Raw genomic sequence first — 20,117 nt, 5'->3', positions numbered from 1 at the left:
AATGGAAAATTACCATTTTAATTGGATCATACAAAGTCATAGAGGGATTCGCATTAGCATAGAGATGAAGGAAAGCCTGGCAGAAGCTCTGCTTCCATTCAGAGAGAAACATTTGTTGCAAATTTAGCGAGAACTGAACCATCCGGACGTGTAGAATGAGCCACTTGCACAGGAGACTCAGAGAAACCGGGTGGGACGTCAGGGCTGCACCCAGGACAGGTGACCAGCTGGACAGGCTTCGAACATAAAGGACCAACAACCACATTCACACACTCCTTCACAGCGACGGTCAACTTGATCTGGCCTTAATTATCCGCCCATCTCCCATATGCATGACTGGACTGTGGGAGGAAGCTGGGGACCCCCAACAGACCCGGGTGAACAAGGGATTTAAGTTGTGTTTTGTTCTGCCTTAAAACATAATAATGCATTTTTAAATCTGCTTTTTTTCCCCAGCAATGATCCGGTTTAAGGAACCATGAAAAAAGGCTTCTGCACTCACTGCTTTCTGAGCGCTTTCCTTGTTCTCCCTGTTCTCTGGAAGTGTTCCCAGAAAGGTGTCAGTATTTACAGTCTGGCTGGCAGAGCTTCAAAGCTTTATCACACATTTTTATCACACAACACGCAGCACACAGGTGCAACACGACTGATGTCAAGCTCACACTTCTGAGGACACATGTCGTATTTCTTCTGCTTCTTCTTCTTGTCTGCAATGTCAAGTCATGACCTAATCACACTGGTGTTGAGTTGCATTCACTTAATTTTTGCAGGGCTCTGTTGCAGTTGGGCTCGAAAGGTTTAAACTCGCATTTATAGTCCTGATTACAGACCAACAGAAATACCAGTAAGTGGAGTGACGTCAGTGTTCAGGTCCAACAGGACGCTGCCGATTGAATCAGTAAACCATCATAATCCGGCCTGGCATCGTTTTCAAACCGATAGCCAAGGGCAACTGCTTCACAAGGGTTGTTGTTTTAAACCACCCAGAGAGGGTGGAGATGAAAGCAGAAGCCTGTGATACCTCTGTGTCTCCAGAGGAAAATTCAGTATTTTGCTGTTAGGCTAAAACACGGAGTGCATCTGGAAGCAGCTCGTCAAGATAACTTTCTTGAAACAGGTTTAACTAATAAAAGCCTCATAATCTGTTATTTAGTAGAAATAATAGACCAGATGCAGTGTGTCCACCAAGAAAGACAAAACCAACATCTTTTCTTTCTTTGGCATGAAAAACTGGAAATACCTGAATGTTGCATCTGCACGGTGAGAGGAAGTGGTTCAGACAAACTGCGCTGACGTTGGCTGCTTGCCATGTGATGCATTCGCTGGCCCATGATGGATCCTGGCAATTATCTGTGCAAGCTGCCTTTATCACCCGTCACCTTTGTAATGGCTTTTTTGTGAAGCAGACAGGAAGCAGATTATCATCAAAAGAACTCCAATTACAAAGCTGCTCCACCGGGCTCGGAATGGCCACATCCGCTGTGGAGAATGTAGCCTTCACACGATGACCTGCGCATCTCCGTCCTCTCAATTTAGACTGCTTCTAACCTCACATTTGCTCCATTATTACCGATGAAGGTTGTGTTTTGTTGGCCTGTTATTTAAAGAGGCATAAATGACCATCTGTAGAAGTTTTATTTTTTCTCCCCCGAGTACAAGGATTTTGCGTTTCAGCAAACCGGAAATGTTAAATAATGGTGACAACATCAAAACATCAAGATAAAAAGGTCTACTAAGAGCTAAAGGCTTTGGATTTTTCCAAGTCCAATATCAGGTGAGGTTCTGCTTTGTCCACAGAATTTCTTCGTTACAGGTTAACAGCCTGTAAAACTCTTGTACCCACTTGAAATCCAATTAATTTGTGCTGCATGAGAAGATCAGGCCCTTAAATAGCAGATTAAACAAGCTCCATCCTCACAGTGGATGAACCTGACATGTTTTCAGAGCTGCTCTTTCTAATGATTGATGGAGGTCTGTAGTTTGTGTACAGACAGTTTCGGTATTTTCCCCCCAAATCTATTTTCTCATACAAAAATACAAACAGTGCACAATCACAGTCACAGCAGGGGGGTGAGGTCAAATCAGACCAGTGATTACAGGTTTGGGAAACTATAACAACATGATCAGCAGCACTCGAGCCACCGGAACTGAATCAGACTTCATTGAACTCTGAAGTGACGCTGAGAGATGGAAATTCAAAACGCTCGGTGAGATTTCAATGTCTGTTATATTTGTCAACAACTTTGCATTCAGATTCAATTTTATTTCTAAAGTTACGACCCAAACTGTCTCTAGGAGCTCTACAGAAACCCAGAGCTCAACAACAGAGGCAGGAAAACCTCAGAAACATTGAGGAGGACCAGGCAACTCTGGAAGGACCCTCCTCCTGATGTCCAGCCAGGTACAGGATGAGAAGGAGGGGTGAGGACAAAGCAGCCAGGACAGCAACAGGTAAAAGTCCTATTCAGGGACAACGGCTGCCATGTTCACCTGAGCAGAGACGAAAAGAAGAGGGTGGAGTCAAGCTGAGTCTACCAGTACATTTAAGAAGATACGCAGGAACCTCAATCTGGCTGCAGATCAGCAGCAGGTGGAGGTGTGACTGAGGGAAATGGTCAGCAGTGTTGCCTCACAGTAAGAAGGTTGTGTTACATCCTGACGCACAACAGACCTGCTCGCTGTGTCTGTGTGGGTTTCCTCCAGTTTCCCCCACCATCAAACACATGCAGGTTAGGTTAACCATGCAGGTTAGGTTAACCATGCAGGTTAGGTTAACCATGCAAGTTAGGTTAACCATGCAGGTTAGGTTAACCATGCAGGTTAGGTTAACCAACAGTGGCGGCGCGGCCGAGGCCACAACAGCGCATCTTGACCCTCCACCTGACCTCGAAATTTCACTGTGCAAGTCATTTTATAATCCGCCACGTCTCAGTCAAGCAACGGGGGGAAACGATTTTCTTAGTTTATGATGGTCACATTAAAGTTGAACATTTCTGGAAGTTTGAATTGAAATCAAATTACCCCCCATTAAAAAAAGTGGCTATATTCAGAATTACCTGATGACACATTCTGTACCTGTGGAAAATGTGGTGCTGAAAGGTTTTTCTCATGCAGGTCTAATGACGCACATGAAGCTAAAAAAAAAGGAACCGCTTGCTGAAGCACAGCGACAGGTGAATAACAGGAATTTGAAAGCTGCTGCGCTACTTCAAAGAGGTTTTCTCCACCCTCCATCCACATCAGAGGAAATGAGCGGAGTGCATGCATAGTTGGCGTCTTAATCTCAACTTCTCTTTGAGTAAAGTGGAAGAAAAAAAGGTTCGAGGTTTGATGGCAGTCCCAGAATGACACCTGCAGTAGCCTCCATCTGCTTTTGGCTAGGTCAGGGATGAATGCGCGCTTCATGAGCTCTTCTGCGTCACACAGTGAGCAACAGCGCTCGTTTTGAATGACCGCCCCCACCTCTACATGCTGCATGTTCCCACAAAGCAACGCAACAGCGCGGCTGCAGCTGTGCATCCACACGCTTGTTGTTTGACGCGCCACTTCCCTCTCAGCCACAAACGCACAACATTCTATGTCGCAATTACACCTGATTTACACACGTTAGAATCCTCACCATGCTGCAGGGATCTCTGTGCTGGAACTTCACCGTGAAACACAGTTGTCACGGTAACGGAGCTTGTCATCCAGAAAAACCCCTTCAGCTCAGTGACGCTGTGCCTAGGATGAAGCAGATTTTCACTTGAAATTAAAAAAGGTGTGAAGTGAAGCTGACGTTAGAATAATCAGATTTTTGCTCCTGCAAAACAATAGATAACAACCATTATCGAATTCATTCTGACTATTGTTTGTTCACATGTAAGATAAATATTGGGACAAAGAAATGGGAGGGGGGTGCTTCCGGTAGCAGCTTGATGCAGAATACTAATGCTGCAGTTTGAGGAACCTGGTGACAGGAAGTTGGCTGCCCTTAAGTGGAAACGAGGGAGTGTTGCTGAATACATCACTCCCATCCTCACAAACTTTGGTGGCTGCAGGCAGGCAGCGCTCCGTCTAGACCTGAGAGGAAGAATAAAACATAACGCCCAGACTGCAGAGAGGAGGAGGAGGGAGCAGAGGCCTTAAAGGATCTGCACAATTACGAGCCACATCTGAATGAACAGCACGTCGTTGCAATCACACAACAAACATATGCAGCCTGATTAGAGGCGGTAGAGGACGCCATCCTGCTTCTCGTACATTATTTGTTTGGACAAAAGTGTTGGTCACCAGAAAGGGGAGTAATAATTCTATCAAAATAGAGAACAAGCCATCAAACTCTTAATGAAACCTTAAATCTCTGAAATTCCCAGAATCCCAGGGCCTGGAAATCAAGTTTTGATCTCCCGGACTCTCCGTGTTTGTGCGTGAAACTAGCGTGATTCATTCTTCTCTGTAGTGCTGCTGTTTCATAAGGTGAGAGGGAGGTGCTGAAGCCTGGCCCGTTATCACCTGTTAACACGTTAAAAACCAGGACATGTTAACAAGTTCGCAACCAGGACATGTTAACACGTTAGCAACCAGGACATGTCATGTTAACACGTTAGCAACCAGGACATGTTAACATGTTAGCAACCAGGACATGTCATGTTAACACGTTAGCAACCAGGACATGTCATGTTAACAAGTTAAAACCAGGACATGTTAACAAGTTAGCAACCAGGACATGTCATGTTGACACGTTAGCAACCAGGACATGTCATGTTAACAAGTTAACAACCAGGACATGTCATGTTAACAAGTTAGCAACCAGGACATGTTAACAAGTTAACAACCAGGACATGTTAACAAGTTAGCAACCAGGACATGTCATGTTAACACATTAGCAACCAGGACATGTCATGTTAACACGTTAACAACCAGGACATGCTAACAAGTTAACAACCAGGACATGTCATGTTAACACGTTAGCAACCAGGACATGTCATGTTAACAAGTTAGCAACCAGGACATGTCATGTTAACAAGTTAGCAACCAGGACATGTTAACAAGTTAACAACCAGGACATGTTAACAAGTTAGCAACCAGGACATGTCATGTTAGCACGTTAGCAACCAGGACATCTCATGTTAACACGTTAACAACCAGGACATGTCAAATAGATTTTTAGCAACTTACCAGCACGCAATAAAATGAGCCGACCCAACAACCTCCAGCATCCCGACTGGCACTAATGTAGAACGTTGGCACGGTCACAGCCCCCTCCTGCCTCCGGATCATCCCACACACTCTATCCTGGATTTTGACCCCCACTAAGCTGGCCGGAGACTTTGGAACAAGCCCAGGACCTCCCAGGACAGACCCAGAAGCACATCACTGGTGAGCTATTATTATTATTGTTGTTGTTGTTGTTATATTACATGCATGTAGACGCAGTACCTTTCAGATCCATCCTAGTCTGTGATGTTGGCCTTCTGTGAACCGAAGGACATTTTGGAATAAATACAGATAACCAGCCTGAAGTTATTGGATGGAAGGTTGATAATTGAACTTAATGACACGGTTTGTGCACGGCCGAGTGCATCAATTCCACCCGCTTGTCCCATCTCGCACATCTGAAGTGGCGTTAGACCAGGACATACGCGTGCTGCATTTTGATGAACCCGTATCTATGGAAACTCACCCTCGAGAGACAACTTGTTCAATACAACTCACTTTGAGCATTGCACAGCACTTAAGTTGAGCTTTTTACCTATTGTGGAGACCATGTGCCCATTATCAGGGCTGAGAGACAGGACAATGATGATGTGCTGCTTCCAACAACGGCTCTACACACTTTTTCTGAGTCTGAATGAAAAGTCAAGCCCAAGTGAGCGGCTGATAAGCCAAAGTCAGCTCCATTCATGTTTCCTCTGTGGGCTCAGGGTGGAGAAACAAAGAATTACTCCCTTCATGCTTCACTGTTGAAGAACCAGCGGGGGGGATGTGAATGGAAGGAACATGTGAAGGTGATCTTTATAGCAGAAGAATACCAGCTAATGACAAACACATTTGTTTTTTTTCAAAATCATCAAGTTATCGACGTTTTTGTTTGACCCAGCTGTTAATTACAGTAAATGATTGTTGAACGTATTTAGTTTAACTCGGTTAAATTACTCTGCCTCCAGTTTGGGCTCAGGTTAATAGAACAAAGGCATCAAAAAAGGATTGAAGTCTTTCATGATTCAGCCCAGTTTTCTGTGCCTATAGCTACAAATGTGCTTAATCGCCGGGCAAGAATTTATTTGCTGTGGATCATTTTCTTCAATTGTTTAATTGTGACACCTGTGAGACTCCCAGCGCTCTGCTGGAGGCTCTGTGCAAAAATATTCCAATGGTTAAAATAACCTAAAACTCACACCACATGTGTTTTTCTGTCTTATGATGCAACGGCTCCTTTTTGAAATGGAAGTGAGCCTAAAATTACTGCTTCCATTTTTCACAGGTACTAATTTGAAACCGTTTTCCCAGAAATACATCTTGGAAATGAGCCACTGGTCTAAAAGCAGCAATAATTGTCTTTAATTCCAGACTATCGGGGGGCTATTTCGGGACTAATCATTTACCCGGGCGGGCATCCCAATGTCTTGGCCAAGACGTTTCTTCCTGTGCACGCCCACAGTCTGCTGACTTATTCAGGGTTTACAGATAAAGATAAATCCCACTGGTGGCACATTCATTAATGATAAACACATGAGATGAACCTTTCCTATGAGTTTCTTACTATCAGAAGACTGGGTAGCCTTTTTCAATGAAACCCTTCACATTCATTTTCTGCCCAACATGAGGGATGTCTCTCAGACACTTGAGTCGCGCTGACCTTTTTTTTATTTAAACTTGTGCATTTCCTTCATTTCCACCCTTTTCAAAGATCTAGATTGCTTTCATTCTTTCCCGCTGCTGATGACGTGCGCTCTGCTCGCCGTCTGTGGCAAAATGTGTCGAGATGAACCAGAAAATACCTGATTGCATCGAGTTAGCGTGTGAATCATGAGCATTTGACAGTAGGCAGCCAGGGTCAGGTAGCAGCTACAGAGGGAGGTCTGTCCAGGGTCCAGGGTCCAGCGTGCTTTCCTGTGTCTCAGCTGGTGAAGGCTGGAATAACCCCCCCAAAAAGTTTGTTCAGGGCCGGTAATGTTGGTTAGCAGAGAACTAATGGAGGGGTGGATGATTGATGAATAGATATCTTGCAGGATTCTAACAGTGAAGGTATGATTGAGAGGGACCTCAGGATTGGATCACTCCCACCAACCCCTCCTTTTTCCCACCCCCCTCCCTCCCACCTGACTCCCACCGGAAATGACTTGATGGACCTACTGCGGCTAGAAACCCAGTTTCCATGGGGACCGCTGTCATTTAGACTTGCTAGACATCTGCGTAAGACAGAGGAGCAGTTCAGAAAGAAAAGTTTTCAATCTGATGCACTTAGTTACTAACGCAGGGATTAAATGAAGATGAATTGTTGGGAAAGGAGCTTCAAATTGTACCGCGAATCAATCACTGGCCTGTACGACAAGGCGACGGGGCTGATGAAGAAATAAGTGCAGTGCAACTATTTTTTGCACCTAAGCCGACAGTGAGCAAGCAAATCAACAAGTCCATGCACTCAACTCATATGCACCCCCCAAATAACATGCACGCGTTATTAAATGTGCTTGTTCAAACATTAGACTTTAGATTTAGCTGCAGGAAGGAAATAGTGTACTGATATGGTCTCTCTACCTGGTGCAAAAATGAATATATAGCGCCCCCTAGTGTGTGTATAGGATTTATAGGATATATTATATATATATATATTCTCACACTCGCATAATTGCAACACATGAACATCATTGTTTAATGGTGATGGGAGTCGTGACATTCGCTCTATAAAAAGCCACAAACAATGTGAGACGTCCTTGCAATTAGGTATAATTAAGGATAAATAAACGGGACCTGGTCTTTAACATGATCCGACATTGTCAGTGCTTCCTCCTTCCTCAATCTGTGACTTTCTTTCTCCAGCAGTGAGTCATTAGTCAGTAATATGTGGCTGCGCATCATTAATTATGCTGCAGGGGGCAGGAAGCGATTTAACGCAGCACAAGAGGGAATACAAACCAACAATGGCCAATAGATGACTGCCCTGTTCGACTGTTTGGGCTGGTGACATGTTAAATGTCAAGAAATGTTTAAATTATTATTTCAATACATTAAATGGTGTGAGTTGTTCACCATTCGGGTCACAGCAGCAAGGGCTCCGACCCAGGACAACAGGACTCTTATTGTTATTAGAAGATATTTCATCACTCATTCACACCCATTTTCAAGCCAAGAATCATTATTGTGGAGCAATTTTTATAAACCAGCTTCATGAGATGACTTTGAAGGTGTTTATTTTCCTACTGATCGATCAGTTCCATTACGAGTCATACAGCAGCTTCACTCGACCTTGGTGCTGATTGTGAGACGCCACAATAACTTAAACATCACCTGGACTTTCAGTATACAGTGGTTGTTTTTTTAATGAAAGTATTTTAGTGGGAAAGTGGTGACAGAGGAGCTAATCAGCCTTTTTGCACGTCTTTCTTGGCTCATCATTCAGGAGCTATGTGGTCTCCCCAGGCCCCCTCACTGTGCTGGGTCCCAGGAGCTCCTCAGTCCCACGGACTCTTGGTGCAGTGGGTCCTGGGTTCTTGGTGACAAACGAATCCCGGCCAACTCATTTCCAAGACCTGAATCCAATCAAGCATGCCTGTGACATCACACCACAGCACAGCTCACCACGGACCACGGAGCCTCTTTTCAACCCATTTATCAGGACTTTATTGCGGACTGGGATGTACAATTGAGCTCTTCACTTTGTTCTCATTAGTATTTTCCATTGTTAATGGGAATTTAGAATCCAGAGTAATGCTGGCCTTCTGTCCACCCCCTCCACTTTTTTTTATGAAACCACGGCATTACCACGGCAACCTATTTAGGTAGATATGGGATGATACATTTTTAAAAAGCACACAAGAGAAGGGAAATGAAAGAAAATGGTGACATCGACTCTACTGTACATCGCTTTGTCATCATGTCGCATCCGCTGAGCGATTCGTCACAGCTGCTAATGTTGGACGTCAGGAGGAAGGTGCATCAGCCTCCTGTTGTGAGGTGTTTTCATCGCTGGCGTCTTTTTATAGCAGTAGACCGCAACGAGTGGTGATAAACAACAGTTCAATAGGATCTGATGGCTTATTAGTGAGATTATGAAGGTCTGAGTCTTTGTAAACACACACAGGAACTTGTGTGCACACGTACCAGGAGTTGGTGCACGTTAAATGGCCTGAAGAGAAATAGAAACACACACACACACACACACACACACACACACACACACACACACACACACAGTTTGAGGGAAGAGAGGGGACGTCCTCTTTAGTTCTAAAAGCTCGGTGGCGGCTGGTGGGGTTAGCAGCAGGTCAGAGGCCACTTGAGGGGGCGTCCAGCAGGCGACACATCGGGGTCACGTGCCTTCAGTTCAGGGCCTGTGCACAGAATTATTTTTTTTCCACTAAAATGCTGACTTAGATATAGTAAGTGATACATCATTCAAAAAACAAGTGAGATATAAAATGTTGGGACATAAAATGCATGAAAGCCCCCACACAGGAAGAGGACTACAGCTTTACACACACACCAACAACACTCAGAGCGAAGGGTCAGCGAGACGATGCATTCACTGACATCACAAAGGCATCAGATTGTCCCTGTAAGGAAGATCTGACCTTTCACTGGGCTCCGTCATCCCCAGATTTCCCCCAGCTGTCCCAACACTGCGACTGTTTGGATCTCTATTCTTGTGTGCAGTGCAGACAGCTGGACAGGGAGCTGCCGCCCGGCTTCTGGCTGTCAGAGTTGCTGCTTTTGGCCCCTGGGGGCCCATTGGGTTCTGGTGTCAGGGAAAGTAAAGCTGCCCTTCCTGAGCCCCTCCTGCTGCCAGCCCAGACCCCTGCAGATCGGGCTACTGCAGCCAAAGAAGCAGACAGAGAGGGAGCAGCAAATATAAATAATTAAAATAATCCTGAAAGACTCAGAAGTTTCTTGGGGTCACTTCAATAATTGTTGGAATGCAGGCTGCCTTTCCAAGCAGCTCGGTACTGGAGCTGATGTCCCAGCTCCTGTTTGTCTGTTCCAGGTGCTGAGGTCTCAAGCGGTTTGGACCTGATCTGATCTGATCTGTTTTAGTAAGAGGTGGACTTCTTTATGGATGTGCATGACTCTGAGTCAAGGAGCAACATTTGATATAGATGAAGCTGCTTTTCTCCACCTGCAACAAAATATATTTTCGCAACACCTTTTCACTTATCAACACCAGAGAGCCCATTTCCTGCTTGAGTCGCAGCCTCGTGAAATTCAAAAGATCTTTTAAAAGGTATGTAAGATTGATGTGTTTATAAAGCACTTCCCTGATTATTACAAGCACTCACAGCACTTTTCACACTGTCACAGTCACATAACAGCACTGGGCAACTCACATAGAATGATCCAGCATGAATGAGCAGTGTGTGTGTGTGTGTGTGTGTGTGTGTGTGTGTGTGTGTGTGTGTGTGTGTTATTGCCTGAGCTACACTCAGTCACCACTGGTCCTCAAGATCCACGATGACCCCCAAAAACGGTCAAATTCATTGTCAGGAGACAATAGACTGTTTGTTTGTTTTCTTGTTTTAACATTAAGTTCATATTCTGATACATTGATTTATAGCATAACCTTTTGGTCACACTAGTGTGTGGTGCAATCTGTGATTAAAATGCCCTCCAACAAATGCAGGAAGTAGCACTTTGATGATGATGATGATGATGATGAAGCTGTTGGAGATGTGACCTGAGCAACCTGGCTGTGTAATAGTGCCCCCGTGTGGACAGTCTCAGAACAGGCAGGAAAAACAGCTTCTGCTAAACTGCTCATTTTTAACTCTGCATTTTATGTTGGGAAATTCCTTTGATTTTGTTTCCAAATGGTTCCCACTTGTGTGTTTTCCTGATCATAAATATAAAGCAAACCCAGACCATCAGATTATAAGAGTGTGGTTTATTAGGTGTTTTACAACTGGCAGCTCTGATTTGTTAAAACGTCGTTTTGGACACACTAAATGTTGAGCACAAGCTTTAGAGATTGTGCTAATAGGACCAGCAGAGCAAACCCAGTCTGAGTCATGGAGAAGAGAACCGGTGGTCAGTGAACTCTGCAGCACATGTTGCAGGGCGATCTACAGTAACAGAGGTGGCGACAGCTGCTGATTCGTCAAAGAGGCCTCTTGTTAAGGCTCAATGAGGCTTACAGGCAAGTGGTCGGACTGGTTAGACCAAAAAAAACAAAAAACACTGACTGTGTTCCACTGTGTGCCTCCGTGCTTTGGGAATCAAAATATTCGGCCATGGGGTGTAAGGCTCAGCAGCGGAGCCAGTTTAGTTTATGGATTCTTTTCAACCAGTTTGGAGAAAATTCGGATCAAGCAGGTGTGTGTGCTCCTGCCCTCGGGTATATTTTGTGCAGGAATGTTTGTGTGATGAGGCATGTGAAGGCAGGAGGCAGCCTCCCAACATGGGAGTGTTAAACCAAGTATAAACCTGCCTCACACACACACCAGACAGTGAACAAATATATGTTCACCTTCATATTTTCCTGTGATTTTCTGATTAATGAGCACGGTTAATATCACAACACCCCAAAATGATTGACGGTCCGTTTAAAGACACTTGATACTCAACCAAACACACTGTTAAACGTGTATTTGATCCACAAACATGCAGCAGCTCTATGCTAATGTGTTTCCAAATCGTCATCTTGACATTTAAGTCTGTAAAAGTCACTGTGCATCCACGTGCACAGTGTTTCCTCCGTCTTAATGGTGACATGTTGTAATGACTAGAACGCGCAGGAATGCAAGCGCGCGTCGTGCACTCGGAGCCGTTTCCGCACCCATCCTCTGGTCCCGTGATGCCAACCATCTCTGGCATGTTTGCCTCTTTAAAAATAGGGCGGCCATCGTGCCAGACAGCCTTCTTTATCGCCAGGAATCAGTTGGTCTGACGCTCTGCGTCGCGGCTGGAGCTGCTCTGCGCGTGCCCGTCAAGTTTGGACAGGTAACCGTCAACGCGCCGCGGACCACGCCCTCCCTGCGCACAGGTAACGCGAAGCAGGAAGTTGCTGTCAACGAGGTCCGACGCTGGAAAGACACGGAAAATGCGTTTTGTTTAAGAAAGAGTAGATGTGAAGGATTCCCCTCAAAGAATCCGCTTTTTAAAACAAGTATTGGTTTTGTTTTGAAGGCACCATGCGGCTCAGCGCGAGCGGCGCACTTTGGGGACTTTTTCTCCTGACGCTCCTCGACTCAGCAGGTGGGACGTTCATTCCTTTCAGATGAAGATGGGCTGATTTGGTGTTTGGTGAAGCTTTGTTCGCGGTTTGCTGCTTCGCTCCATTAATGTCGGGCGCGCTCTGAAATCGGCCGAACTGTGGCGTCATTTTACGAGAGAGACAAGTTGGTGACACAGAATCGGAACAACATTCGCGAACTCGGCCGTTAACGACTCATTAGAGGAGAAAAGACGTTTAAGGTTCGGCACTAACTTGTGGACCCTCCATTCTCGCACTTTGTGAGGCGTTTACGGAGCTTCCTGGAGGCTTGAATTGATCATGGCTTCATTAATAATTTACCCAACAATCTGCTGGTGCAGTGTGAATCATAAAAGTGTCGTCTTCCTTCTCCTCTGTCTAAATGTGTTTCCCCCCCATCGGGATCGTCCTGTTTGCCTAAAGATCTTTACATTGTGGCAGAGTTTCGGGAGTTTGCACCCCGCGACACACCCACTCTTTCGCCCTTTGGTGGTTTCTCTCCCCCCAAGGAAATGCAAATATTTTAATGTTGCATTCAAGTGCGCTTGCAGCCTCACACGCACATCATCATGAGAAATGCTGTCAATCAGCGCGCGTGTCTGCACAGCTTTGTTCCTGAACACTGATATGGAGGAGTGCAATTTGGTTTTCATGTCCCACGGTGGATTTGGTTCTATTTGACACATTTAAAGCACATTTGATTCAGAAGCGACGATTTCCTCCATTTATTTTTGCAGTTCAGGTGCTGTTGCCCCTGGGGCAGATAAAACTATGGTAATTATTCAGTCTGACTGCATGTTAAGGTATTAACTGCATATTTTAGAGAGCAGGGTCCAGAAAGCAGCGTGTAATTTGGTGTGACTGACATCAGTGTGTAGTTTCAGCATTTTTCACTGCACATATTTTCCTTTTAAATGATAATGTGGTATTTATGTAAAACATATGTTTATTCTTAAGAGATATTCTATAAAATGGGTTATATTTTTCTACAACGTAAATATGCATGAATGAAAGCAAATGTGTGTTGGTTCAGTTGCTCTCTCAAACGTTTGCACGGGTTTGGAGGGAAACACTTTAAACTGCCGTTTAAATATGCAGATTGAGCACCAACAGTGATCCAAGCCTGCTAATAATCCAGATTTATCATTCCTGTGTCCTGAAACACCAGTTAGTCTGTTTTTCAGGACTATTTGATTTCTTTAGCCGGTGCTCAGGTGACTCACGAGAGCAGGAAGCTGCTAAATTTGCACGGGTTCGTCACAACATGGCGCAGGAATGGGTGTGTCTGCAACGGCGCTTGCTCAAGGGTCAGCTACACTCGGTGTGTGATCTTAGCACCGCCCAGAATTAGCATTAGATCTTTTTAATTAGAGGGATTTCAAAGCTTCACAGCGTTCCACATCCAGCCGTTAAAAGTCTTTTTTTATCTTTTTGGGCCTGATTTCAATGGTTTAACCTGAACTCTTGATGAGCAGAACAGCCAACAACCTCTGATCTGATCCTCCAGAATGTTTCCAGACGGTGATCAAACCAGACGCCGGATCGACAGTGACTGTGTCCACGCAGCTCCCTTCGGATCAATGTGCCGTGTGCACCATCAGCGGGGTGAATGACACAACCACTTCCTGCCACTCCTCTCTGTCCCTGGAGCCTGGACAGGAAGTCAAACTGCTCTTCAACTGCAGCCAGCCCATCGAGCAGGCGTACGCAGTGAAGATTGCTGGCACGATCGGTGAGATCATTCCTCCCTGTAGATGTTGGTGTACCAATCATTTCTGCTCATATGAAAGCGAACCCCCTGGAGGTGTCAGGTTGAGTCACTTAAAAACTGTTTGATTCCGTCACTAGAGTGCACTCAGGACGCCTGCAGCCCATCAACAGTGAAAACTCAACTGGAGCTCCTCAAAGAGCTCACCAGAACCTTCAGCTGGGAGCTTAAGGCGCCTGAGAAGATAGCCGTGGGTCTGGACATCCTCGGGGAAGGCCTGGTGGAGACATCACAGCCGTGCCCTAATGGATTACTGTACTCTGTGGCCACCTCCAAATCCAACAGCACGGGCCAGACCCAGTACTGTCAGGGTGGATCCGTGACCCGGTTTGACCTTCTCAACCAGGCTGTCGTCTCTCTGAAAGTGGAGCCCAATATTCAAGTCACATCTGTGCTGTTCCAGGTCTCAGCAGGACCTTTAAGTAAGAACCTATTCAAACCAAACCTGTGTAAGAAAGTGCTGAACCTCGGGCTGGTGTGTGTTAGCATTTGTTAGTCATCTTGTACGCAGATTTCAACAGGTTGGACGTGTTCCGTTTAAAGTAGCTGCAAAATTAACTCAAAGTATGAAACTTTATGTTGCTGAATGGAAAAATGACGACGGGTCATTTAAAGACAAAGCGCCACCTACATCTCACTGGCAGTAAAACCCAGGCAGGAGCTGCTAGCGTCCCACATTAGCTGTGCCTTGTTTCCTAGCAACTGTCCTCATTTTGTCAAGACGCATCCCTGAAATCAAGGTTTGATCATTTCTACTTAGCTTTATCCCCCCAGAGGACGTTGAGGCCTATTAAAACATCAATGGTTCGGCTCGTTACCCACCCTCGTTGTTTTATTTTGCCTTTAGAGGGACGGAAAATGATCACAACTGTGGATTCCAGCACGACTGTTGTGGTTGAGCGGGATCCTGGGGAACCAGATTGTGAGGTGTGCTCAGTTGATGGATCGACGCCCAGTTGTAGCCCCACGGAGAAGATGCTGAGCAACGTTGTAAATCTCACGCTGGAGTTTAGCTGCCCCGCGCCTCAGAATGTGTTCAGCGTGAAGATAACGAAGCACATCGGTGAGAGCTTCGCCCGTTTATCGGGAACTGGCCGCTGTATTTCACTTATTTCTAGATTAGCCTACATTTCTGGACTGTTCTGAAATCATTCTTTAATTAATTCCTTTTATTTTTTAGAGTGCACCAAGACGCTTTGCACTCCAGATGCCGCAGAGGTCCATTCTGATCTCTTTGAGGACTTTCAGAGATCACTAACGTGGACCATTAGCGTTCCAGACAGGACGGTCTTAACTCTGGAGTTCCCCACTGGGCTGGCGGAGCTCTCCGGAGCCCAAAGGTGTCCCGACGGCCTCCAGTTGTCAGTGAGCACGACAAAAAGCGACGGAACAGTCAAAAGTCAGCGCTACTGCAGGAGTGGGACTGCGTCTCGTCTGGAGCTGTTGGGAGCAACGACCGTGAATGTGGAGGTGCCGAAAGAGGAAGAACTGGAGGGAACGCCGTTTACTGCGAGAGCGGCACCGAGAGGTAAGCGTCTCCGGAGTTGAACACCACCTTTACTCTTTGTTATTTAGCGTCCTGTCCACGTAAACGGGCTGTTTCTGCAGGTGGCAGAAAAGTGTTGGTGAGCCCGAACCCCGACACCATCATCAGGATCCAGCGAGTGGCCCAGGAACCGGACTGCAGCGTGTGTGAGAACAAGGACTCCGGTCAGGTATGCAACCCACAACGTCTGACCCTGAAAGACGCCACCAACGCCTCGGTGGAGTTCACCTGCCCTCAACCTCAGGAGGTCTTCGCTGTAGAGATCAACAGAGAGATCGGTACCACGATAACAGATTTTAGTGAATGATCTAAAACGGTTCCAGTGTTGCTTCCTGACCAGAACCTTCCTCTGTCCACATCTCAGACTGCAGGCAAACCCCCTGTTCAGGGGACCTCGTTAGGGCCGAGTCGTCGCTCTTCCCGAACTTTAATCAAACCTTCACCTGGGATCTAAGCGTTAAACCCACTCAGGCCCTCCAACTGGACGTCCCAGAAGCGGGAATGCATCAGATTCCAAACGGGGACACTTGTCCGGACGAGCACACGTACTCCCTGGTGACATATCTGCGCTCGGGTCCTGCAACCATCGGTACCTTTTGCACAGGTGGAACCATAACCTCCATCATGGTGCTCTACAAAGCCCGCATGACTCTGCAGGTACCCGGAAACAGGAAGCTGGAACCCGTGGACTTCAAACTCAGCAATGGACCTGAGACCAGCAGTAAGTCTGCGTCTGTTTGCTGTGATAGCAGGATAAATGTCTTCATTTTTTATGTTTTTACCTGCAACATCCTCTCTGCGCCCCTCCAGTGGTGGCCTCGGTGAAAGTCCTTCTGCCGCGCGGCGTGTCCAGCACAAGTTTCTTCACAGCCAATTATCCCAGAGATTTCCCGGACAAGCAGCAGGTGGAATGGGACTTCACAGTGCCGGGAATGCACAATTACACGGTGGATTTCCAGGAGTTCCAAGCTCCAGAGTGCCTCAGCAGGACAGTGGAGGTGGAGTACCACAAAAAGGGCAAGAAGGTGACCAGACTGGCCCCGACGGACCCGCAGCCCCAACACCAACAGGGCAGCTTCAACATGGTCCTGACGAATTGCGACACCAACACGACGCTCCCAGGGCTCAGGTTGAGCTACAAAGTGTCTCTGATGAGGAGCGGTCATCCAGGTACCCAGAGAAACCTGAGGAGTCGGGAAGCTTTTGGGCGTTTAATGCAGACATTTCAGAAGTTATTAAGAAAATGGAGAAGCTGCAAGTGGCACTCTGAGTTCACACCTCTTATTTCTCCCTTTGTGTCCCCTCGTAGTGCTGTGCACCGTGGATCTCACCAAACGCAAAGATCTGTCCCTGCATCTGGAGAGAGTAGGTTCTGATCCTAACTGTGAGATGAGCATCAACTCCAACATCCAAGAGAAGATAAACATAGCTGCAGGCACCAAAGCCAGCCTTTCCTTCCTCGACTGTCCCAATGAAGATGTGCGCCTCACTGCCAACCAAGTCATTAGTAAGAACTCTTAATATTTAACCGAGTTGTTGCATCACGCTTGAATAAGAAACTGTTGTTTTAGATAAGATTTAAGCTTTGCACGGTACTTTGAAGCAGGTGTTTCTATGCTAAGCTAACTAGTTGCTATCCATTTTGACTGATAATTAAACGGACACTGCGAACATAGATACATTGTTACACAATCTGCACAAGTAAAGAAGGTGTGGGATTGATGCATATTGTTTGCCATCTGAGTAACGTTCTCTGTTTCCTCACAGCGTGCGCCACTCTGGCGTCCTGCCCCCCAGCCTTCCTCACCGTGCCCAGCCTGGCTTCCTGTCTGCCGATGCCCCTGCACAGCTTCACGTGGCACGTGAACGTCCCTCAGGACAGCACAGTGGACCTGGCGTCACCCACAGGGAGTCTGCGCCAGTCCCTGCCGGACCAGGAGTGCAACGGGTCCCTCTCCCTACACGTGGCAGAGAGCGACGGATTATCTGTCGGGGATTTCTGCTTCGATGGAGCCATTCAGAAGATTCAGGCTCATACCAACCTCTCCATCACAGCCAGAGTTCCCAACTTCAAGAAAAGCAGGGGGCCTTTTCTAAATGTCAGTTTCAGTCAGGAGATCCCAGGTAATATATGTGACTGAAAGAAACCTGAAGGTTATCAATTTTAGTCCCTTTGTTGGATGTTGAAGTTCTGAATGAGATCCAAACTGAGAACGGGTGACACATTGGGTTAAACCTGAGCAAAAGCTTCCCTCCATGTGCACAGACGCATACATATTATCTACTGATGCTCTAATACAGCATGTGGGGTTCACTCTTTCAGCGCCTTTAATCACAAGTACAAGTAGACATTTGGAATGTTTTCACAGAGGTGTCGCTTCATGGAGATCCATTGGAATTCTGTTGCGTATAAATTTGAATGCTCGTTATCCACACGGGGGCGCTGTTGCGCTACAAACGTTTGAGACGCCGAAGCTATTCGGAAGGTCAGTAATTAACATTTCTGGCATTCTCCGTTTTATTTTAGAGACCGTCATTTACAGAATCAGTCCAGAAGAGCCACAGACTCTGCTGGCGACCCCTAACTGGCCACAGGGAATGAAGCCTTCCTCCACCGTGTCCTGGATCGTCACGTTGCCGAGCCAGTACCAGGCCCACCTGCAGTTCTTGAACGTGAGCCAACCAAAGTGCAATGACAGACACACTGCCATCAGAGTGAAGCTGCTGGGGCAGGAAGAAGAGCTCCTGAGCCGCAGGGAGGACGAGCCCACAGAAGACCTCTTGCTACCCCAAAGTTTCTATCTCAACATGTCCAACTGCATTCCAGAGGAGGGAGAGTTCAAAGCAATGACTAGAATAATTCTGCAGAAGAAGCCAAGTAAGTACTTCAATTAATTATCTATTGACACGTAAGACATCCAGCGTATCAGCAGTCGTTTAAAGGCTCAAACGCACCCTTGTTGTAGTCTCTGCAGGCATTTTGCCCATCGTTCTGGGGGTAGCAGGAGCTCTTCTGCTTCTGCTCATAGTCCTGGCTGTTGTCTGCATCCTGAAAAAGTAAGTAGAGCCTGGTGTTATCCTCCAGAACCGGCACGTAAATATGAGACAGACTACACCTCAGGCAGTGTAGAACCACTCTGAAAGTGTTTCCTTCTGTGATTCACCAGGAAAAAGAGCGAGAAGACAAACAGCTCATCCATCTACATTAGCAAAGGGAGTTTCTTCCAGCCCACTGAAATACGCTACAAAAGTCGATCTGACAACAACTCCCACATCTACGACTCCATAGATGAGACGATGGTCTACGGTCACCTGCTGCCTGATTCCAGCTACCCTGACAGCCTGCACGACAATTACAACGGAATGCAGGTGGACTCCTACCAGACATTCAGCGGTCCCACCGACGGAAAGCTGCCTGTCATCCAAGAGCCAGACCACGATCCTGAGGTGGACCAGTTTAATACGTTCCTGGACCCATCTCAGAGTTTCATGCCGCCGCGGCCGCGCACGCCAATCGATCGGCAGGATAGCCTCGGCTTCCAGGACAGCAGGATGGTGGACAATGAGCTCTATACCTTCAAGAGCACGGGGGATATGAACCCCATACGGCTGTCTGCCGTTGGCATGGAACCACCACCAGCCATCGCCGAGGACTCCCTGTAGTGTGTCAAGACTGTAGCGATACTGTTACGCTTTGTTATTACAGAACAGCTCCAGGTTGCACTGAACTTCACTCACTCAGGACATCTGGGTGCGATGAGCGTCAGAATGTGATTGATCACAGCTTTGTCTCGTTTAACACTTTAGGAGAAAATGCTGTGATGTTCCTCGTTAAAAGTTTGGCTGTCCGGGAGATGTTTACACCTTTATTCCAGCCTCATGTCTGTCCCGCCAAAGGCTGCTCGTTAGCTTAGCGTCGCATAAAGAAAGCCTGGAGCAAACTCCTCACTGGCACCTATAGGGAGTCTCTTGCTCTTTAAGGATCAAGTTTCCTGGTGGAAATTTCCCCTTTTGTCTCTTCTAGTCCCAATTGTCACAGGCGCTGGAGGACGTCCGTGTGTCCAGCCAGTAGAAGTGAGCTTTTGTTACTTTTCCCCTTACATTTCAGCCTTTTTGCTAAACTAAGCTAATGGCCTCCTGGATGAAATCCCCACTTTCCTTTTTAGTGTTGTCAGTTGTCAATTTTGCCTTTTTTTAGATTTATTAAATATGCCTGTATGGCTGCAGGTGCAGGAATGTCCAGGTACTTGTAGTACTTGTTTTAACTTTTTAATGTCTCTTACTAGTAATTTTTGTGAGTATTTCTTAAGCCGTTTTTGCAATAAATTGTACAAACAGGTTTTTTGCTTTTTTTAAATCTATTCACTTGATGTGGAGCTGATATTTGGATGTTGAGAGGGTTCAAAACTGGTGTG

At 46.4% G+C, this 20,117-nt stretch overlaps 1 protein-coding gene and 1 long non-coding RNA gene across 4 annotated transcripts; one reads left to right on the top strand and one right to left on the bottom strand.

Annotated features, from left to right (window-relative positions):
• Window positions 1–1,616: 1,616 nt before the first annotated feature.
• LOC130518649 (uncharacterized) lies at window positions 1,617–5,598 on the bottom strand. The gene is made up of 4 exons (XR_008948114.1): window positions 5,422–5,598; window positions 5,161–5,330; window positions 3,620–3,723; window positions 1,617–2,490 (listed from the first exon to the last, which is right to left on the bottom strand). It is a non-coding gene; the product is annotated as an uncharacterized LOC130518649 (long non-coding RNA).
• A 6,335-nt stretch (window positions 5,599–11,933) lies between these two features.
• On the top strand, window positions 11,934–20,041 carry LOC130518289 (CUB domain-containing protein 1-like). Of its 3 annotated transcripts, none has more exons than XM_057020763.1 (14): window positions 11,934–12,178; window positions 12,322–12,390; window positions 13,896–14,120; window positions 14,237–14,578; window positions 15,004–15,219; window positions 15,337–15,684; window positions 15,765–15,980; window positions 16,067–16,423; window positions 16,513–16,872; window positions 17,012–17,209; window positions 17,470–17,826; window positions 18,230–18,580; window positions 18,669–18,759; window positions 18,870–20,041. In XM_057020763.1, the coding sequence occupies exons 2-14, from the start codon at window positions 12,327–12,329 to the stop codon at window positions 19,363–19,365; spliced, it is 3,621 nt and encodes a 1,206-aa protein (XP_056876743.1). In that variant the 5' UTR covers window positions 11,934–12,178; window positions 12,322–12,326; the 3' UTR covers window positions 19,366–20,041. The 3 variants fall into 3 exon arrangements, with proteins under 3 accessions (XP_056876743.1, XP_056876742.1, XP_056876744.1); XM_057020762.1 differs by having other exon boundaries at window positions 11,986–12,135; XM_057020764.1 differs by lacking the exon at window positions 11,934–12,178 and adding an exon at window positions 12,192–12,210.
• Window positions 20,042–20,117: the final 76 nt, after the last annotated feature.

Source organism: Takifugu flavidus, chromosome 21 (assembly GCF_003711565.1).
Source record: "Takifugu flavidus isolate HTHZ2018 chromosome 21, ASM371156v2, whole genome shotgun sequence".
NCBI classification, from domain to species: domain Eukaryota; kingdom Metazoa; phylum Chordata; class Actinopteri; order Tetraodontiformes; family Tetraodontidae; genus Takifugu; species Takifugu flavidus.
Note: the sequence above shows the minus strand (reverse complement) of the source record. Positions and strands in the feature narration are given on the sequence as shown.